This window comes from Grammomys surdaster, unplaced genomic scaffold (genome assembly GCF_004785775.1).
Source record: "Grammomys surdaster isolate TR1022 unplaced genomic scaffold, NIH_TR_1.0 364, whole genome shotgun sequence".
In the NCBI taxonomy this organism is placed as follows: Eukaryota; Metazoa; Chordata; class Mammalia; order Rodentia; family Muridae; genus Grammomys; species Grammomys surdaster.
The window spans coordinates 1637815-1659440 of record NW_021604783.1 but is presented as its reverse complement, the minus strand read 5'-3'; the positions used below and the strand labels follow the sequence as shown (position 1 = coordinate 1659440).

Below are 21626 nucleotides of genomic sequence, written 5' to 3'. Positions count from 1 at the left end.
TCTGTGTAGCCCTGGCTGCCCTGGAACTTGCTCTGTAGACCAGGCTGGCCTTGAACTCAGAAATTCACCTGTCTCTGCTTCTGGATTGCAGAGATCAAAGGCATCCACCACCACAGCCCAGCTTGGTTGCCTTTTTTGATATCAATAAAAAGTTCCATATTAAATGAATATCTTAACAAAACAATTCATAGTAGAAGAGCTATGCAGATTGCTGAAAGGTTTCAGAGGACCTATTTCGGTTTCTAATCCAAATATCAGAAGTCAAGAGTATAATCCCTGAGAATTATATCTGCAATCTAAAAATCAACACCAAAAGAAAGTGCTCTTTAGCTAAAATATCTAATCATCACAGGTACCTTAAAAGTAGAGAGGCAAGAAGTAGCTGGCACAAAATCCTAAACTTTCCATTCTGTGAGGACCAATCATATTACCAGCCTCGTGGTGACTGAGCGCTCTCTGCTGGTCAGTGGGGGAAATTCAGCTACAGTAACTGGCCAATAGTAACTGTAACTCGGTACTTTATTAATACACAATGTATGCTTGTAAACATGGTTAGAAGTAAAGTGTGCAATAGTGACCAAGATGCTCACACACGATGAGGAGCCACATCTCTGGACACTGCCCTCTGTTCTCTGTTGACATGGTTCTTCACAAGCCAACAGTTTCACAGCATATCCAGAGAAGGTCCAGATTAGATGAACAAACAATACGTATTTTGCACTTAGAAATGTCACATGTCTAACTTGTCTAACTCGGCCTCAACATTTCCCCCTGTATTCAGCACACTAGTTTCCACTCCATTACTTTATAAAGTAATGCTAAAATGCTCCATTAATGGTGCCACTAGCACTGCTCTGGAAACAAGCATGCTATGTGTAGTTTCACAAAATCACTGGCTGGCAAGCAACAGTGGTACAAATCTGTTTGGCAACCGGTGTATAAAAATGCAAATATGCCACTAAAAGACTAATTAAGGGTGTCAAGTGGTAATGTATATACAATCGATACACACAGAGCCAAGGACCACCTACCTAGCCATCACTTCAACCTAAACAATTCAATTTTTATTAGACTGACTCTGCCAACTCACACCTAAAATGCAAATTAGTGAGATGGTGGCCTGTACTTTTAACAGTGGTACCCTTTTGCCTTGGGGACAGAACTCAGAAATTTATAAGGCCCCTTGGGTGACTTTTATGCAACCAACTGGACACCAATCTACAGACTGGTGTGAAAGCTACTGCTCTGGGGCAGTAGAAGCCAGGAAAGCACAAAGTAAAGTGGGCAGGGTGGCACGCGCCTCCATCCCAGCACTTAAACTGAGACAGGGTTCTGCAAGTCTGAGGACTGCACAGTGAGTGCTGAGCCAGCCTGGAGTAGAGAAGGAGACAGTGACTTAAAAAATACATTAAAAAGTTCACAGCAGAATGAGGTGCATGGTGTACCGACTATGCTCCTTCTCTCGGGATCATGCAAGTCCCATGCCTTCCAATGCCTTCTCAGCCTTCCTCGCCTCACACTGGCTTATCCTCCTCTCCTTCTAATTTCTTACACTGAGTTTATGGCCCATGCCATACAATTCTGTACGCCATCATCCACTACTGCGTTCTCTGGACGTTCTGTTAAAGGCAGAGAGACGGCCTCTTTAAATGGCGTGCATTGTCTTCTTTTCTGCCAAGATGGGTGGGCGCAAGCACTTGTTCCTGGTTACAGGGCGCTTTCTAGCTCATAGAGGGCCTTGCCATGTACCCACCACATTCCAGTTTCACAAGCTGCAGAGTCATGGTTATCTTTATTTTACAGGAAACAAAATGGAGTTAAAACTCAAACCCAGATTCTGTGATATTCAATCACTGTTCTGTCACATGATGCTACATTGGCAATCTGGTGCGATAGGGCAATCCTGTCCACAGGTTAGAAAGAGCAAAAGGCAAGACAAAGTACTTGAAGCCAGTGAGAAAAAGACAAACCACAACTCCTATAGGCAACAGTGGTGCGAACCAAGATCAAGAGAGACTAGAGACAAAAGTCAGATCAAAGGATGCTGGTTCTCCTCCTCCAGCACTGGTTCAGCTCTCACACAGTAACCCATCCTCCTCTGTAATCCAAAGGGTAATCCTCCTTTGCCACCTCTGCAGACTGTGGAGGTAAAATAAGGTCGATCAATGGATTGATCTATCTAATCTAATCTACCTACCTACCTAAATTTTTATTTCTTAACTTTTATTTACTAAAAAGTTGAACTTGGGAGACTGAGGATATGGCTCAGTTGGTAAAGTACTTGCCACACAAACATGAGGCTCTTACTTCAATCCCTAGCATCCATGTTAAAACAAACAAAAAACGAAAACATAAAACTGCAGGGTATTGCAGTGCATGCCTGTAATCACCAGGGTCGGAGGTCGTTCAGGCAGGAGGCTCCCTGGGCTTGCTGGACAGCCATTGTAACAGAACCACTGAGATCCAGATTCAGTGAGAGACCCTGTCTCAAAAAATAAGGTGGATGGTGCTTGAGGAAGCCACCAGGTGTCAACCCATGATCTCCACATGCGCACACACACATACAGAAGAAAAAGAGCAAAGCGTGAAAAGTATTCAACGTACTAAAAAAAAAAAAAAAAGACAATGAGCTAATATATAGTGTGCACAGTAGTTCTTTCCTCCTCCTTGTTGACAGACTGCAACTTTTCTCCTTTTCAATTGCCAAATGACCTTTGCGATTTAAAATTGATACCTGCAGCTGTAGAGATCTTTATTTTCCATGCCCAAAGTCATCACTGTGCTGTTATAATATCAAGTACTGAAATGCAAAACAGACTTTTTTTTCCATCCATAGATTAACAAAACCTACCAAGTTCTACGACACCCACTGATGGCTAGCAGGTTGGAAAATAAGCCCTCCCACATACTGCTGGCAAGCCATACAATTTTTAACAAATATACATGGCAGCACTTTACATTTCCAACACACATATCCTGGGGGCCCTCTCTTATAGAAACAGAGGCCATAGTGCCCACGGAATTTGCCTTAGACATGTATATAATTAGAAAAAAAAGAAAACAAAACAATCCAACATTATGGACAGAGGTTACAAGAATGTCTGCAGATTTTTAACTGCAAAGTACTCGCTGTTGTTGTGTTAAACCTATTGATTTGGAGGAATGTCCAAACTTAAATTTAAAAAAAGTAAATTACAGAGACCTGTACATAATACAAGTCTGTTTTCAGAAAAATATATTTATAGCAACATACTTATAAGTATAAATAACAGTAACTGTGACAAAGATAAACGCCAACATTACAATGGTGACTTTAGAACATGGCATACAGGAAAGGAGAGGCGATATATGTTGGCACTGTGCATCAGCATAAGCATGGATTAAATCCAAGTGGAGAGCCAAGCATGGCGATCCTTCTATAATCTCAGGATTGATGAGGTAGAGGCAGGAGTGTCACATGTTCGGGCTCAGTTTGGGCTATACAGTGAGAGCCCCACTGAACTCCCCCAAAAATAAAAAGGAAAGGAAAATCATTTCCCTGTAAAGAGGGAGAAAAGGAAAGAGAGAAAAGATGACAGAAAACAAAGACCTATAAAATATTACATGGTATCCCATTAACATGAAAAATTTGAAGTTTGGTATATCAGCTAAAAAAAAAATACATTTTAAAAAGTTAAGTGGCAAACTGTGTGGAAACTATTAGAAAGACACATTGAAAACAGCTCTTTTATTTTAAAATTAAGAACAGAACAAAGAACCAGGACTGGCAACACACATGTGTAACCCAGCACTTGGGAGGAAGAGGCGGGTGGACGAGGGATTCAAGGTTATCTGTGGTTGTTAAGACCAGCTTGGGCTACTTGAGACTCTGGAGAGAGGAAGAAGAGGAACACGAAGAAAGGGGAGAGGAAAATGAGGGGGGAGAGGAAGAGCAGGAAAAGTAGGGGGAGACAGACAAGGGTGTATACCAATTTTTCCAAGGGGAAAAGCAATGGATGAAAAAGATACCTAAGGTTTTTTTTTTAAAGGAAGGAAAAGCAGAGAGGGAGAAGAAACAGCAGGAAGCAGACTGGGCTGGGCAGAGTCTGGAGCCCATGAAGGGAGGCATGAAAGTGACAGGCAGATTGCAATCCACACAGACAGGGGAAGCGAGAACTGGATAGCAGTGGTAATCCTTTCCTATCATTTAGGAAAAAGCACAATTAATTTCTGTGTTCTCTCTTTGCTCTCAGGGAAGGAAAGCACCCATGGTTCAAAACCCAGCCAAGAGAAGTTGGGTGTTGTTTCCTCTTCTGCTGACTTACATCCCCACCTTGTGGTCTGCTCAGGATGCAGCTTTTCTGCTTGCATATATACATGTGTGTTAAGAGTATGTACGTGAATCTGTGTGTGTGTGTGTGTGTGTGTGTGTGTGTGTATTTATACACCCATATAATTCAAGCAGAACATATAAAATGAAAGGCCACAGCATACAGGTCAAAGATACGCAGTGAATACCGCCAGCTGCTACCAGGGCAACACCAGCGGCATCCAAATCCTTTATTTAAGTACTGAGTGAGTGTGTGGGGGCAGCACACACTGAACTGCATGTGGATCAGAGCACAGCTCCCAGCATTCAGCTCTCCTCCATCTTGTTAGAGCAGGATCTCTCACTTCTGCCGTTGTACAGAGTACTCCAGGCTAGCTGGCCTGCAAGCTTCCAATAGATTCTCCCATCTCCACCTCCCATCCCACTGTACTTGAGTCTTGAGATTACAGATGTGCAACACCACATCTGGCTTTTTACATGGGTTCCAAGGATCAATCTTAGGTCATCACGCTTGCATGGCAAGCGCTTTTACTCGATGAGCAAGCAGTCTCTCTGGCCCAGAAGCCCGTCTGTTCCATTCCGCTCACTTCCTCTTCCAAAAGGAACCACTTACTTTCATGATTCATAACACTATAAATTTCACCTTTATAGGAATGGCAGCCTACATGTGTAACTCCTCTGTCTGGTTTATGTCACTCAGCATGTTTGTGCGAGCCATCCAGAGTGTGGTGTGCACCTGTAGACTGTTCAGCTGTATTTGCTGTGTAACATCAATGTCTGAATACACCATTAGTTCCCTGGGCTGTTTCCAACAGGAACTTTTAAGAACAGCCCTGCTATAAACATTCTTTCTGTGTCCATGGGACAGTTCCATTTGCGTGGGTGTGCCATTTCTAAAGAGACTGTACTTACGCAGTCCCACCAGTAGTATATGAGAATTCCAGCAAATCCTGGGACCATCTGGCAAGGTAGCTCTGGTAGGTATGGTGATGTAACATCCTGGTTACAGTCTGACTTTCCTGATGACTGTCTAAAGCCAACATCTTTGCCTACATTCCTTACACACCATCTCTTCTGTGAAGCCCAGGATTAAATCTTCTGCTGTTGTCTTTCTAATGTTGTCTGCCTTCAAGGCTCTTTATGGTCCATATATTTCCCATATCAGATGAATACCCTTGAAGATATTGATTTCTGCTCGAGTTTGTCTTAACTGTTGGTATTCTTTGGAAGACAGATTTCAATGAAGTACATTTCTTCATGTATTTCCTTTGTGTTTAGTGACTTGGATGGCCTAAGAAATTTTTGCCTCTACCATAGTTATGAAGACCTTGGGTTTTCTACTAAATGCTTTTGTGGCCTTTCATGTTAAGGTCCACAGTGTCCCTCTGGATTGGTGACAGCAGAGGCTAAGACTTCTTTTTCATGTGGACACCAATCCACCTAATGCTACACCCATTATGCCACCTCTGTGATTAGTCGGATGACAACATGTGTGTGGGATCCTGGTTCACTTGCCTCTCCCTGTGCAACACACTGCTCCAGCTCAGCTGCTACACTGCTGTGTCTTCTCTTCAATGCTGCCTTGATGCTGCTTAGTTCTTCACACTGTCATATAAACTGTGGTGGAAGCCAGATTATCAAGTGACAACACAAAACACCAAAATTCAGATGGGGACTGTAAGTGGGTTTGCTCTGAATCTACAACCCAGTCTAAAGGAAGCTGACATCTTAACTACAATGGGCATTCTAATCTCTAGGTTTCTCTTGGCTTTCTCTAAATGATGTTTCAGTGTAAAGCTCTCACTAGGTTTATGCCTACATATTTCATGTTAGTGTGTGTGTGTGTGTGTTGCATACATGTATATCTGTGAACTGTGAGCCCAGTGCCTATAGAGGTCAGAAGAGGGCATCAGATCCTCTGGAACTGGAGTTACAGACAGTTGTGAGCCGCCATGTGGGTGCTAAGAGTTGAACCCAGGTCCTCTGGAAGAGCACCCAGTGTTCTTAACCTCTGAGCCAGCCACCTCACCAGCCCCAGTTTCACATTATTTTAATAAGTGTTGCTGCAGGGCGGGTAAAGGGTTAATACAGAGCCTTGTGAGTGATAGGCAGGAACCCTGACACTAAGCTACACACCCCACTCAGTTATCTCAAGAATATAATGAAGACCAACTTCACATTTTTTACCATTGTGTATTTTTGTAAAGCCTTTGGAAAGCCCAGGCTGCTGCTTCTAAGCACTTCCCAACAGAGTGCTTTCTTATATCACCTTCCCACCCCCACCCGGTAATAATAGATACATCAACGACTTGATCAACGACCTAGAGCTGCAACAACTAACAGTCCTTCAAAGTTCAAGGTTTCATCTTGATCAAGCATCCAAATAGACAGGTCGCCTTATCGTTAGCCTTCGTTCAGAATTCAACTCTACCATCAGAGAAAAATGCCGAGCCAGAGTAACGACTACAGAGAACCCCCCAAGCGATAACTTGTCTCGGAAGTGCATACACAACCTAGACACTTCAGACAGCTGCTCTTCCCTATTCAGAATCAGCAGCATGCCTTGGAGAACAAGTTTAAACCTTGCTTAATACTCTCCAAGGCATGCTGCTAACAAAAAAAGGATCAGACACACAGTTAAGAGTGCAAAATACACATCTGTGTAAAGACAGGAGCCTGGAGGCACGTGTACAGCCACACACATGCAGAATCTCTACAAAAGGACACACAGACAACTGTCCAAGACCGCTGCCACCAGGAAGAAACGGGGAAGTGCACAATGGAGCTGAGAGACCCTTTGTTGTCATTGATAGTTTTTTTCCACAGCTGGACTTTTTGTTGCTTAACATAGTACTTTAAAATTTTACCATTAATCTATAACATATGTAAACATAAAAATTATGATTTAAACATATAAGCAATAGTATATATTTTAAAATATTCTTCAAAAACAAATTATTAAATTGCCATAAGTCACTGCAATATCCCAAAGTGTCAAAATTTTGGCTTAATAATCTCAACCAAACTGGTTAATAAAGATGTGGCTCAGTGGTGAAATACTTGCCTGGCATACATGAGGCCTTGGGTTCAAAGGGGGAAACTCTTTTCCTAAGAGTCCTAAGAAAAACTTTGTCATATGACATATGAAATTTTCCTCCCCACAAGAACACGGTCACTCCCAGGAACAGTAGCTCAGTGGCACCATGCACATTTTGTAAAGCCCTGAACATGATCCCCAAGGCCCAACCCTAGAGAACAGAACTCTCCACCATGTACACTGCATGACTAGCACCGGACCATTAGTTAATACAGAACAACAAAGCAGTGTGCTGGGGGCAGCAGTTATAGTTTAACTGGCCAAGGGCCTGTTGAGACATACAAAGTCTGGGTTCAATTCCCAGCAGAGCGTAAAATCGGCATGGTTGCAATACCTGTCATTACAGCTCTTGGAAGGCAGAGGCAGGAGGATCAGAAGTTCCAAGGCCATTCTCTGGCTATAGAGTGAGTACAAGGCCAGCCTGCACTACATGATACCTTGATACCTTGTCCTGAAACAAAAGCAAAACAGATGGACCAATACAAAGTATGTGCCAGACTTCTTAAGCCCTTCCCCTTTTCAAATCCTCCTTCTTACTGCAATACTGTATCAGTCCACACACTGAATTAACTGGTTACAGTTCTCCAGCTTCTGAAGACGAAGTCAGAAGCTACTACTTCTCAAAACAGTTAAACAAGAATTAACATAGAGTACACAAGATCATGTCTACAGAAGAAAGCAGCACATGAAATTGTGTGCGTGTATGTGCGAATGTAATTGAAAATGTGCATATGTGTGTATGTGAATGTGCTTGTGCACATGTGCGCGTGTCTGCATGTGTTATGCATGTGTGTATGCTTGAGTGCATGTGCATGTTACATGTGGTAGGGTTCACACATGCAAGTGTATATGAGTGTGTGTTGGAACTGGGTTATATTGCACAAGTAACTATCACCTCTTGAAGAAGAAGTGAAAAGTGGAAACATCCCAGCTTCTTATAAAGACAAAATTGGGGGGTAAAAGCAATGCTCTAGCAAATGGAGTTTAGCATAAATAAAACAATCCAAAGGCCAGTGAGCTACCACTCCTCTAGGACAGAGCAGCAGGAAATACAAGTCCTTCCTTGGGTCAAAGAATTGGGGATGGGCTTCTGTTCCTTCAAGAAATGTCACCCTGACAAGACTTCACCAAGGGAACTGGGGAAGAAAGCTGAGGCGCCCCCATCATCTGCTCACTCATCACCCCCCACCATCTCTTCCCAGTTTCAGAACATCAACTCTGGTCAAGGCTCTGCCCACTGGAGAACATGACTGTCTTCATTTTCAGTCCACACAATATCTAGCTTGACTAACCAAGCCAATCACTGCAATCCAAGGACTTCTTGGTTTCTGGTTTTATTGGGTCATGTGACACAGGCTCTGTTTCAGTTTTAAGCCAAAGCTAACTGTAAAGTTCCCAGGAAGTGGTTCCTTATTCTTAAAAACTGGGCTGGAGAGGTGGCTCAGTGGTTAAGAGCACTTACTGCTCTTGCAGAGGTCCCGAGTTCAGTTCCCAACATCCACATTAGGCATCGCACAATTGTCTGTGTCTGGCCTCCATGGGCTCCTGTACACACATGGTGCACATAAATTCATGCTGGCACATACACATAAAATAACTAATTTTCTTTAAATGAAAACTGGGAAATGAGGTGATGGCTCCATGGGGAAAGTACTCGTCATGTAGCCTGAGGTTCAGATCCCCGGTACCTGTGTGTTGATACCAGTAAGCATGGGATTCACTGAGACTCTCAGCACTCAAGAGGCAGAAACAGGGGATCTCTAAAACAAGCTGGGTAACCAGACTAACCAAACTGGCAAGCTCTGGGCTTAGTGAGAGACTCTGTCTCCATACGTAAGTTAGAAAATGAAGATACCTGACACCGACCTCTGGCCTACACACCACACACACACACACACAACTGTGAACATGTGAGCACACAGATACACATGCACACACCACACTCGCACAAACATGCAAAACTAACTAAAAATGTAAGAATCAACAGAAACTCCATTAAGAGCAGAATTAAGAAAGTGGCTACAGTGTTAAGAGCAGACACGAGGTATCAAAAGCCTGTGTACAAAAAGGGGAGTGTAAAACAGCAACAACGAGATTAAGAAAGAAAGCACACGCTTGCCTTTCACCCCAGCACTTGGGAGGCAGAGAGAGGCAATCGCTGAGTTTGAGGCCAGCTTGGTGCACCCAGCAAGTTCCTGGACAGCCAACATACACTGGAAGCACTGGCCTGTATTCTGCAGAGCTGGCACAGCAGCAGAAAGAACTGACAGACACACACAAGGTCCAGAGGTGGCCCACAGGAACGTGTCACGTCTTCTACCTTGCCAGCGCCTTCTCCTTGAAAAGCTGCAGCCAGACACAAAACTACAAAGGCCAAATTGGAGAAGAGTGGGGTTCACACTCTCGATCAGATACTTAACAGTTACGATTGCTTAAAATGACTATTATTGTTATTACTGATGCTGTGTGTCTATAGTGGAGTAATCAGAGGACTCTCTGTAGAGTCAGTTCACTCCTTTCTTCCACTTTTTTGTGGGTTCCAGGATCAAACTCAAGCTGTCAGGCTTGTGTAGCATGTACTTTACCCACTGAGCCGCCATCTTGCCTGTCCAGTTGTTTTTGAATACCAAAAGCCATAATCCCAGAACTCGGGAGGCAGAGGCAGAGGCAGGCAGATCTCTGAGTTCAGGGTCAGTCTGGTCTACAGACTGAGTTCCAGGACAGCCAGGGCTACACAGAGAAACCTTGTCTGGGGTTGGGGGAATGGAGAGCCATGTTTCTTTAGACCTTAAGTCATGGAGTAAGTGCATGCAACTCTACTAAGATAGCCTATGACAAAACTCTCCTTGGGGAAGCTAAGTGCACAAACAGGTGCAGGAACTGCTTTCACAGGTCTGACTGGTTTTGACTCAATGGGTGATAGTTTCCAAATGCCATCAGAATTTCCAAGGCACATGCCCTCAGACCTAGCCACCACTCCTGAGATTTTCTTCAGAGAGACATTCTGACACACGAGAAATTGCTTACATTTCAGATTATCTGCTCTGTATTTCTGGGGGATGTAGGGAGACAGTCTCACATATCCCAGACCTGTACTGAACTTTTGTGGTAGAAACTATTGAACCTTTTTGTGATAGAAAGACTGAAAAGGAGATACAACATATAACTATTAATTAGTTAAATTAATTATGGTATGTGTACATGACAAAATATAGTAATATCTAATTTAATACTAATTTAATACTAATAACTTAACATTAAAATATCAACTACAAATCCTAATGGGAAAAATCTCTAAGATATATAATCACATATAAGGTACGTTTGAAAGATGGTGGACTATAAGTTTCAGAGACTTATAGAAGGATATGGGCAAAAACACTAGTTACTTTGTAAGGGTGAGGACCAAAACAAGAGGACTTTCCCTCAATCCTGGTAAATGCTTTTTAGATTTCCTAACCACAGGAAAATTTTACTCGTGCTAAGTATCTTCTTCCTCTCCTATTTTGCTCTGTCCAGAGTGTAGCTAATAGCTGCTGCATCCATCTGGAAACCATGAGAGGCTTCAGGCTGAATGGAAGGGACCACTCTGAGCAAGGCAGAGGAGGAGGGCGTACAGACTGCTGCGGCTGAGTTAGCCAGTGTTCTGATGTGGAGCCTCCCTCAGGGGAATGCCTTCTTTAAGCAGATTGGTAGGATTATCTGTTCCCTGTGGCTGAGAGAATCCTAACTGCATGGTGAATCGAATTCATGCCCCCTGTGGGCACCTGAACTCACATGCAAATGTGTGGTTGCATTTTCTTACAAATAGCCTAATTTCATTCTTTTTATGGCATAGTGTTTAGATACATTTTCTACTCATCCATCACCACCTAGGCTGATTCCCAAACACAGTTGTCATGCATGGTGCTGGGTTAAGCTGAGGTATGCAAGCATTTAGTGTATGATGGTTTTGGTTCCTCTGGGCATATTCCTAAGGAGTGGTACTGCTGGATCATATACTAGCTCTGCTTATTTTGTTTTTTGGGTTTTTTTTTTTTCTTTGAGGCACCCTATAATGGTTTCCACAACAGCTTCTGCCAGGAGTTACTCCCACTCTTCCCAGTGTTTGTTGTCATTTGTTTTCCAGATGGCAGCCATTAGGGTGAGACAGAATCTTAGTAATTTGAGTTGCATCCCTGACGGCTGAGGGTGTAGAGCTTTGGACTCTCCGTGACCTTGCTGATCTGTCATACTTTTGAAAAGTGTCAGATCGGCTCATTTGGCCTTTCTGTAACAGGTCTGTTGGAAGGAAAGCTGCTAGGCACTCTGCCATTTTGTAGGCTACATAACAGCCTCCTGGCCTGTGTGAGAGCCATTTTTCTTTCGTTCTTTGGATGTTAGGAGCTGAACCCAGGACTTCGGACTCTAATCCACACTCCCAGCCACCATCAGCCTCCTATTTTGATGCGTTCCCCCCTCGTCAAATTGTACTATCCCCTGAGCTGTTAGAGTTCTATTTAGAAAGTCCTGTCTATGCCCATATCTTGAAATGTGTTCTTCTAGATGACTCAGAGTTTGGGGTCTTTTTATAGACCAGCTTTTGTTCCATTTATAGACTGATTTTTGTACAGGGTGAGAGTCAGACATATAGTTTCTCTCTGTAAAATGTGGGCATCCAGTTTCCCCAGCACCATTTGTCAAAGAGGCTGTCTTTTCTGCAGTGTGGAGAATCAGACGGCTGCAGCTGTGTGGCTTTGCTTCTGGATCCTTTATTGTGTTCACTGGCCCAGGTGTCCGTTTCCATGCCTGTCCAGTGCTGTTTGGCTCCAGTGAAGTCTGAGGTTGTGCTGTCTCTTTTGACTGCTGACTGGAAAAGCAGCAGGACTACATACTTACCTATCAAATTACTCAAAATAACCAGGAGGCACAGAGTACATACTTCCGCTAGCCCCAGTTCGGTATCAGAGTCCCCAGCTTCCCTCACAGAAAGGTTGGAGCCATGTGACCACCTCCAACCAATGGGCAGAGGGTAAAATATTTGCAGGCCAAATCACCAAAGAGGGTATAGTGCTCTACATCCCTCTCTCTCCCTACTCCACCCACAGGATACCTGGCCTTGCTACAACAGCATAGCCCGGACAAGACAACCTGGACCTCTGAGTCCCTGAGAAAGCTTTTGTATAAACACACCTGACAGTCCCAGCCGTTTAGTTCCTGAAGTATCCTAGCACATCTTGGATTGGCTTTCAATCAACAAAAATTTGCTGCGTTCAAGTGTGTCTGCTGTATACCCAGCTCTAAGCTAGCTCTTTGGGGAGACACAGACACAGAGGAAGTAGAAAGGTGTTCCTTCATTCAGGAGAAACTCTTTTTTTTTTCTTCGAGACAGGGTTTCTCTGTATAGCCCAGGCTGTCCTGGAACTCACTCTGTAGACCAGGCTGGCCTCGAACTCAGAAATCCACCTGCCTCTGCCTCCCAAGTGCTGGGATTAAAGGCGTGCGCCACCACCACCCAGCCAGGAGAAACTCTTAAGCACTGTGTAGTCTTTGATCCCTGTCATCAGGATACTTAAAATCTCCATCAAGAGGCAAAAAATATATTAAAAAAAAAAAACCCTGCAAATGACGATGGCTGGGTCCTGTGACCTCACTAGCTAAACAGGCTCACACTGATACAGATCCTGTGACCTCACTAGCTAAACAGGCTCACACTGATACAGAGGACGATGTGTTCTCTCTTCTGCTTAGTTCACCCTACTTCCTGCCATGGTATGTGTCATGTCACTGTATTGGTGTTCCAGGGACTACACCCTACAAAGAGCAAGTGCTCTCAGTGCTGGCTTCAGACTGCCACATCCTGAGAGGCAGGGATGGCAGTAGGCACACACTAGGCACCGTGCGCTTTATCACAGCATTCTTGCATCTGTATCCGCTGTTTACTACATTGCCAGGGAACTGCAGTGTTCTTAGCTGCCTTTTGTACCTACTCTGGGCTTACTTAAAAATAAAGCTTCACCAATGTCAGCACATCCTTTCAGAAAAGCTAGGGGTTACCATATTTCTGGGTATAATTAAATGGATAAATATTCAGTTTGCATACTGTCTGAGCCGGCTAATGAAGTAAGTGCATATTTCTTAGCCACTGCCTACTAATAGAAAAGTGGTCTTGTCAGTACTACCAAGCATAAATAAGTGATTCTTTAAGAAAGAATCATTGAGTACTATTGAGTGCAAATCTTTCTAATAAAGCATTAAACTGATATAAAATACTCCACGATTTAAAATGAGAGAGGGTATATTTTTCCAAACTGGGCCAGTTTACCCCTTGGGCAACCTAATGGTCCCCACTACCAGGAGATCACCATAGTGATGCCAGACTTAATGCAGACACCTGATTGGCATAACATACTCATCCCAGAACTCCTGAACTCCAGCAATCCTCCAGTCTCAGCCCCCTGAGTAGCTGGGACTACAGGCATGGGCCATCATGCCCTGCAAGAGAGGCTATATCCTTTTATTAATTTAATTTTTTTTTTACTTATTCATTTCAAGAGGCTATATTTTTAATGTAAGATTTAATGTAATGTGATTTCTCTTGTGCATACTTGGGCTGCCCACACAATGATATGAAATACATACTGGATAGTCTATATGTTTTCAGTTGATCAAGAGAAAACTGTATGTCTAAAATTAAAGTGATTCTATTCCAAGAAAATGTGACATTTCGTTATCATCACCTTTTGATTCTAGCAAGCTGCCATTTTGTTAGCATCCCCCTCCTGACATAAAACTACCAACACAAACTCCAAATAACTTCCTTTCCCATAATCCTCTGTGTGGCTAGTGATGTGAAGTTAAGCTTAGCCAGTTAGCCACCCACGACAGTTAATCTCAGGGACCGTTCCAGTGCAGTGGAGTATGCAATGATCCCTCTTTCCCTTTACAAAGCTCTGGCTAATTGCGAGGCTCAGCAATGCTCTGAATGAAAAGGGCAACTGGCTTTCAAGTCAGAAGCTGGGTCATTGCTTATCACCTTCCAAGGGACGCTGTTACACAGAACCTTCTTTAACAACTGTCCAAATACCTAGATTAGCCAACCATTGCTTATTTGGACCCAGGCTTACTGTTCTAAAATAATGACGGGTAATCTGGGAGGTAAAAATGAACACTCTGTCACATGATGGCTACACATTCAATGATGGGATCAGCACATTTATGTCTGCTTAAAGGAAGTGTTAATCCAAACTGACGTTTGCCAGGACACTTCTCTCACTAATAAGCTCCATCTGAGAGAAGAGGAGAGTGGAGGAAAGCCACAGGAGGCTTCTGGGAGTGAGGGACATGGGCTTCGCAAAGCAAGCAGGAGCAAGAAAACTCAGCCTCAGCATCCCTTCGCTCACTCGGTACCCTTAAAGTTTCTGCATCAGCAATGGTGCCATCTCCCTGCCTAGTTAGAGTAAGGCAACCACCCCGGGAGTCCATTCTCATGACCCTGCAGCTGAGCACCTGGGACTTTCCTAATACCATTTTGGAGTAGCTTCTCTCTAGTATGCATCTCCTTACTTGCTGGACTTTCCTAGACTCTCTATGGGACTTGCACTGTTTGTACAGGCACACACATATACTCCTGTTACGGTAGGCACAATGGAGCTAACCAACCCCAGCCCAACAACAATTTGCTAAGAAACTGAGGAATTCACCTCCCAATAATCTGCTACCATTCTCCTTCTTTATGTTTCCATGGTGACTGACTTCTATTTGCCCCACTGATTTCTTACACAAGCTGGGCTCATGTTCTGTGAAACAGGCCCCCTCTCCTCAGCTATCACCTCTCCTTGACAGTGCTTATGTACTTTTTAAACATAACTTCTCTGAAAGCTTACTGAAGGAAAAACTGTGTACACACGCATTGCCTTTGGCTCTCTATCTTGGGGAAATATAGGTAATCTTACATGTTGCAATATCCAGAATTCATGTATCATTACTTCAGTTTATTCTCAGCCTAGTTTCTCTGTCCCCAAGTCACCCCAACCATTTACCAACAAACTAATATGTAGCTGTTTGGGGTCCAGGTGCATCAACCTTAAGACACAGGACCAGTGGGAGACATCCCTAGTGACAGGATTAAGAAGGTCCTCAGGCCTCCGACTGAAACCAAGACTGCCTTTGCTCTGAACTTGCAGAGTTTCCTAAAATTCTCCCATCCAGTCATTAGCTTTGGTTTAAATCCTAGGATCTGAGGGAGCTTTGATTAAAATCTACACGGAAAATAAGCTACTACTCAATGTTGATCCTCTAGCTAGACCTAACAGAAGACTGTCCAGTAATGAATAAGGCAGCAGGCAGCACACTGGGTACTGGTGGGAGCAGCACATGGAAAAGCCTGGCCAAGGAGGCCAGGTCACTTGAGAAGTAGAACATTCGACAGGTGAGACAGAAGGTCCTCACGCATGACAGCAGCATAAGCTTCCTCTAACCCAGTGCAGACACAAAACTCCAGAGATGACATCTTTAAAGATAGTTATTTCACTGTTTGCAAAGCTCATGTAAAGGCAGTTGCCTCATCTGGTCCTAACCATAACAAAAAAATGAGCAAAACATGACCCAGTTTTAAAATCAATGAACTGGAACCCCAGATGACTGAGGAACTAAAAAGCCACCTGGTCCAGCCCTTTCTATAATGTAAAAGTTACAACTTGATATCTAGGAACTGGTGAGATAGCTCAGTGGTTGTGATCCTATGCTGCTCTTGCAGAGGACCCATTTGGTTCCTAGCACCCACACTGGGTGACTTAAAACCACCATTAACTTCAAGGCCATCTGCCTCTGATTCCTATGGCTTCTAAAGGCACCTGTACACATGTGCATATATCTACACACACACACCAGTAGAAAATTAACCTTTTAAACAAACATTTTATATCTAGAACTCAACCTTTCCAACAGGTTGACTTTGGAACTAACTACCCTCCTGCGTCCTTCTGAAAGGCGATGCTGTAATAAGCAGCTGAGCTAGCAGTGTTTGGTGTCTAGAAGCAAACAGAGTATGTGCCACTCTCTGACAAGACGCAGAGGCTCTAGCCTGCTACCTACTGGATACCCGAGGGAGCATCCCAGTCTCACTGCCATGTAGATCTCATTGAGCACATGGACAGGTGCTTGTACTTTTCCCTTTTCCTTCCTCTGTTTTCAGTGAGCCTCTTGGGTGGCTCTAATTCAAAGTGCCACAGTTATGAACAAATGAGGCAAAGCCAGCATCCAGGAAGGCAGAGGTAGGAGGACTTCTGTGAGTTCAAGTCCAGCCTGGTCTACACAGAGTTCCAGGTGTTCTAGGAATAGGCTGTGAGCCCCTGGCTCAGAAAAGCAGTAATTTCCAAATCATCCAAGACCTTGTGAAAACACTGTCACTAATCTGCAAGCTGGGAGCTGGGATTCTGAATGCTCAACCTTCAACCAAGGTGTTGCCACTGATGCTCAGCTGGAACTGGTGAGAGATACAGGGACACAGAGATGCTGAGACATGGGGCCACTGAGATGTAGAGACTGTAAAAGTAGGGATAGAAGACAGGTAAGATGGAGCAAAACCGACAAAACCCAAATGACAAAGGTTCTCACTCTTCAGGTGGCCCCTTGGCATTATCGAATAACACTTAATAAAGAGCAATTACTACAGTCTGGTACATGAAGCCTCTAACCAAATGTTAAGGATCACTATTCTCCATGACCACATCCACCATCACAGGGGCGATTTAAGCCTTTCCTTGTCCTCTGACCATTCTCTCTCCCCCTGGCTGCCATCTTCCCATAAAATACATTTCTCACCAACTGCCTCTTTTAAAGTTTTCTTCTTCTCCTTCTCCTTCTCCTTCTCCTTCTCCTTCTCCTTCTCCTTCTCCTTCTCCTTCTCCTCCTCCTCCTTCTCTCTCCTCTCCTTCTCTCCTTTTCTCTTTTCTCCTTCTCCTCCTTCTCCTTCTTCCCCTTCCCCTTCTTCCCCTTCCCCTTCTTCCCCTTCCCTTCCTCCTCCCCCTCCCCCTCCCCTTCCTCCTTCTCCCCTCTTCCTCTTCCTCTTCTTCTTCTCTTCCTTCTCCTCCCTTCTTTACCCTTCTCCTCCTTCCTCTTGTCTCACTGTGGCCCAGGCTAGCCTACATATCACAGCAATCCTTGGTCTCACAAGTGCCAAGGTTACAGGAGTGAACAACTACATCTGACCTATTATTTTCTTCTCTTCCCTACAGTAAAGACATTTACTGGAAGACAACATTTCTTCTCACCTTAAATTCCTCTGCTCACCAATCTGGATCAGCATCCTCTTACTTCAACCCCTTGTATCGACTGGACTGAATACTGCCAGAGAGCACCAGGGAGTCTCAGTAAGTTGGCCCCACAAGCTTCCGCTTGCATTTTAAAACATTGCCCAAGACACAGCTCCTTGTTCACTAACCCCAGCTTTCATCCTTCACAGAAACGACTTAACTTCACCTAGCTTTGTATATTTTGTAAATTCTTCCTGACACCTTGACTTAACTGTGCCAGAGAATCATGGAACCAGCAGGAATGAACTGCTGCTTTCCCTCCAGCTTGTCCTAGGACAGTGGTTTGCAAGCCTAGCTGTGTATGACAACCACCTGAGGCCACTCACCCCAACTTTTTAGAGCTAACCTTTTGAGATGGGGCCTGGCAATGGCCCTTGGGAAACTACAAAATCCCTGAGAACTAATCAGAAAGCTGATTCCCCTGAACTCCAAGATGGATACATCACTCATTGCTACAGCTCTCGATTGCTCGAGGGGAGAGCAGTTTCTCTTCTGAACTTGTTTCCTTCTGTGATAGTCCCAACCTTGAACTGAAGTTCCAGAAGCAGAGAGAGGCCAATGCTAAAGATGTAACAATTTATCCTTCACTAGCCCCAGCAATGGAGGCTGTGCTCAGGGCAGCTGTTAGCTATATGCAGTGCCCATCACAGGCTGGCAAAGAACCTGGAGAGGAAAGCAGCCAGGGAAGCCCCTCTCTCTGGGACTTTGCCCTAGTCTCACCAGGACACCATTTTCAATAAGCCAACTTCAGGAGTTTACCAGGCAGAAAAACTCAAAGGAGGCAAAAGAAAATTTCTGGCTGTATTCTCCGTAAGTATGCCCCACCTAACATGAGCTTAAGCTGAACACACCAGGCTTACTAAAGCCGGGAAATTAATGAAAACTCAGCTCAGTAGGAAAATACAGTCAGATGCTATAAACAAATAGACTTTGTATAGAACAGAAACCATACAGAATAGAAACCATCACTCATGGGTAGAGCCCTGAAGAGGAGAGCAGTTTCTCCTCTGAACTCGTTTCCTCCTGTAGTAACGGCACATAAGTCCTCAGGGGCCCGGGTGTCCCTGTAAATGAAAGCATCGTACCTGATCAGATCCGGCTCCGCACCCTCATTCTTAAACAATGCCAAGAGCAGTCTCTCTCGGGTGACAAGGTCATCCAGCAGGTTCTGTCTTCGATCCCCCTCCAGTTGTGTTCTGTGATCAGTTGTTAAGGTTCAACAGTGGGTGGCTTAGCTCATTTCCCTATAACTTGATTAACTCAAGTCACCTGCAGACATTACAGGCTCCACCCACCACTACCCAGAATCCTTCAGGTAAATGACCATGACTGGACCACTGCAAATGGCTAATGCAGACACTGACAGAGCTCATTATTTGAGCCCTATCACTAAAGAGCATACCAGGTAAAAGCTGGGTTTGTCTGATTATTTATTTTGCCAGTGAAGAGTCTACAAGGGCAATCTGGAGCCTTAGGCTTAAACTACAGGTGCTAGCTTCCAAGGGCATCTGCATACTCATCAATACCTAAGAGGGGGCCAGGATGATTCCTAGCAGTACAAAAACAAACTCAAAACGCCCTTCCTGCAAAGCCTAAGGTTTGGAAAGGGAAGGTGTCTCCAATGCCTGTAACAGCTCAGATAGAAGCTTCGTGAAGGTTGCTTTTGTGCAACAATGTGCTGTAAAAGATGTTTCTTTCAGCTCAGGAGTTAAAAGTACTATGGGATCTTTGTGGGAAACTACAAACAAGTTGTAGCTGACACGTTATTCTAGTAAATGTGGCTGACTAGGGCCCTAAAGGCAGAGCTTCACCAGTCCAGACAGATGCTTCTTCATTGTGGGGGTGGGGGTGGGGGTGGGGGTGGGGGTGGGGGTGGGGGTGGGGGTGGGGGTTCATGTCACAGTTCGTGTAAAGGTCAGAGAACAACTTTTTGGGTCTGCTGTCTCCTTCACCCTTCCATTGACTCCCAGGATCCGACTCAGATCTGCAGGCCTACATGACAAGTGTTACCTACAGAGGTGATCACTGGCCATGGCTGTTTCTCTGTATGGAACTCCAGAACACTTACTTACATCTTTTGGTAGGGTTTTTGGTACTGGAATTTGACTCCAGAGCCTTTGGATTTACTGCCAAGCCACACCCTCAGTCCCTAAACCCAAAGTTCCTATTGCGTTTGTCTTTCTGAGACATAGTTTACTATGCAGCCCAAACTGGTCTCCTAATCCTCATCAGCTTCCTGAGAGTAGAATTACATGCGTGTGAACTGTGAACAGCCAAGGTTTATGTACTAGCTTTCTTGAAACAAAGCATTAGATGGCAAGTTCTATGGGTTCACTGAAATGGCGCTGAGGAGGGGTACAGTGGGCCAACTGCTGCCCTGCAGGCCTAAGGCCTTGAGTTTGGGTTCCGGGGCAGTGTACACCTGTAACCCCAGCACTGGTAGGAAGGGGGAGTGAAGGGCAGACAGATCCCAGGCAACTCTGCCAGCCAGCCCAGCCGGTCCAGCCAAATCCATGAACTTGGGGTTCTCTGAGAGATCTCTCTCAAAAAAATGAAGTATGAAGAGATTGAGGAAGATGCCGGACATTGACCTTTGACTTCCACATCTGTGTGTGTATAACCACACATACACACACCCAAAACAGAAAAAGAAATGTTGAAGAAAACACCATCAAGGACAGGACACAGGATGTAAACAAAAAGATTTAAAAAAAAAATGTGTCTGACATCAAATATAAAAAGGAAAACAAGCTGTGCCTGGCTTTGATTTTTTTTTTTTTAACCAAATGGCTGTTTCATCAGATCTGAAGGCCCACAATGTGAAGCAGGGCTGACCACTAATACCAGTTCTGGCAACAACAGTAAGCATGAAAGATGGCTGCTTCAGGTTACAGATTCTTTTCTTTGTAAAACGGGATCAGAGGGGCTGGAGAGATGGTTCAACAAGGAAGGTGCTTGCCACCAAGTCTGAGCACCTCAGCTTGAGTCCTAAAACCCAAATGGTAGAAGAGAACTGATTCTCTCAAGGCCTCTAACTGCCACATGCACACCATGGTATGAGTGTGCTCACACAGGCACACACACTGAAGCATGAGTGTGCCCACACAGGCACACAGTACATACATAAGTACATAAAGTAATAAAAACAACTTAAAGGGCTCATAAAACATTGTGTTCGGGCCTCAGAAGTTTCTGAGAACTCGGCAGAACCAAGGATTAGCATCACTACTGCCTGGGAGGGAAATACATGGCTCAGGGATCTACAAGTCCTGCTGTTAATTTTGTACAGAGAAGTGCTGGCTAGCTAGTAGGAACAGTAAACAAACCCCAGCATTAAAAAAAAGTCTCCCTCAATAACAGAGTTATTAGAAAACCCATAAATCTCCTAAAGCTAAGTCTTTGCACCATAGTTACTCTACATATTAAAAATAATAATAATAAATGGATTCTCTCAGCATTCCAGCATGCCACTTGTCCCCGGGTCAAATCACTCCCACTCCTTTTCCATCTCCTTCTGACGGCAGTCACCAAGTACCCAGCTTAGAAACCATGGTGTTGCAACTGTAACTAAGAAACAGAAACCCCAGATACTCTTCTTCTTCTTCTTAATAAAAAGGGGCCAAATATTAGTCTTCTGATCAGTGCCAACCAAGAACAAGAATCTATCTATGTCTTTCAAATTAATGATAAACTATCAATAAAGCAGAAAGCGTTTATTCAATTTAAACAATGTTCCTTGAATGGTGGGGCAGGGAGAAAACAGAAACTGTGAAAATAATTATACAGAACAAAGGCAAAATGGAAATTCTAAATAGTGGGGCTATTAGTTCTGTCCCGATATCAGCTAGCCTTCCCTACATGCTCTGCTCAACTACCCTGCCGACCTGTCCGGATATCAGCTAGCCTTCCCTACATGCTCTGCTCA

General features: G+C 44.2%; 1 protein-coding gene across 2 annotated transcripts in view; it reads right to left on the bottom strand.

Moving 5' to 3' along the window:
- Positions 1–21626, bottom strand: part of Stx8 (syntaxin 8) — a 229746-nt gene that overhangs the window by 191214 nt on the left and 16906 nt on the right. For both annotated transcript variants that reach the window (XM_028780195.1, XM_028780196.1), the window contains exon 4: positions 18787–18897. In XM_028780195.1, the coding sequence (XP_028636028.1) occupies positions 18787–18897 (111 nt within the window). The remainder of the gene's footprint in view (positions 1–18786; positions 18898–21626) is intronic.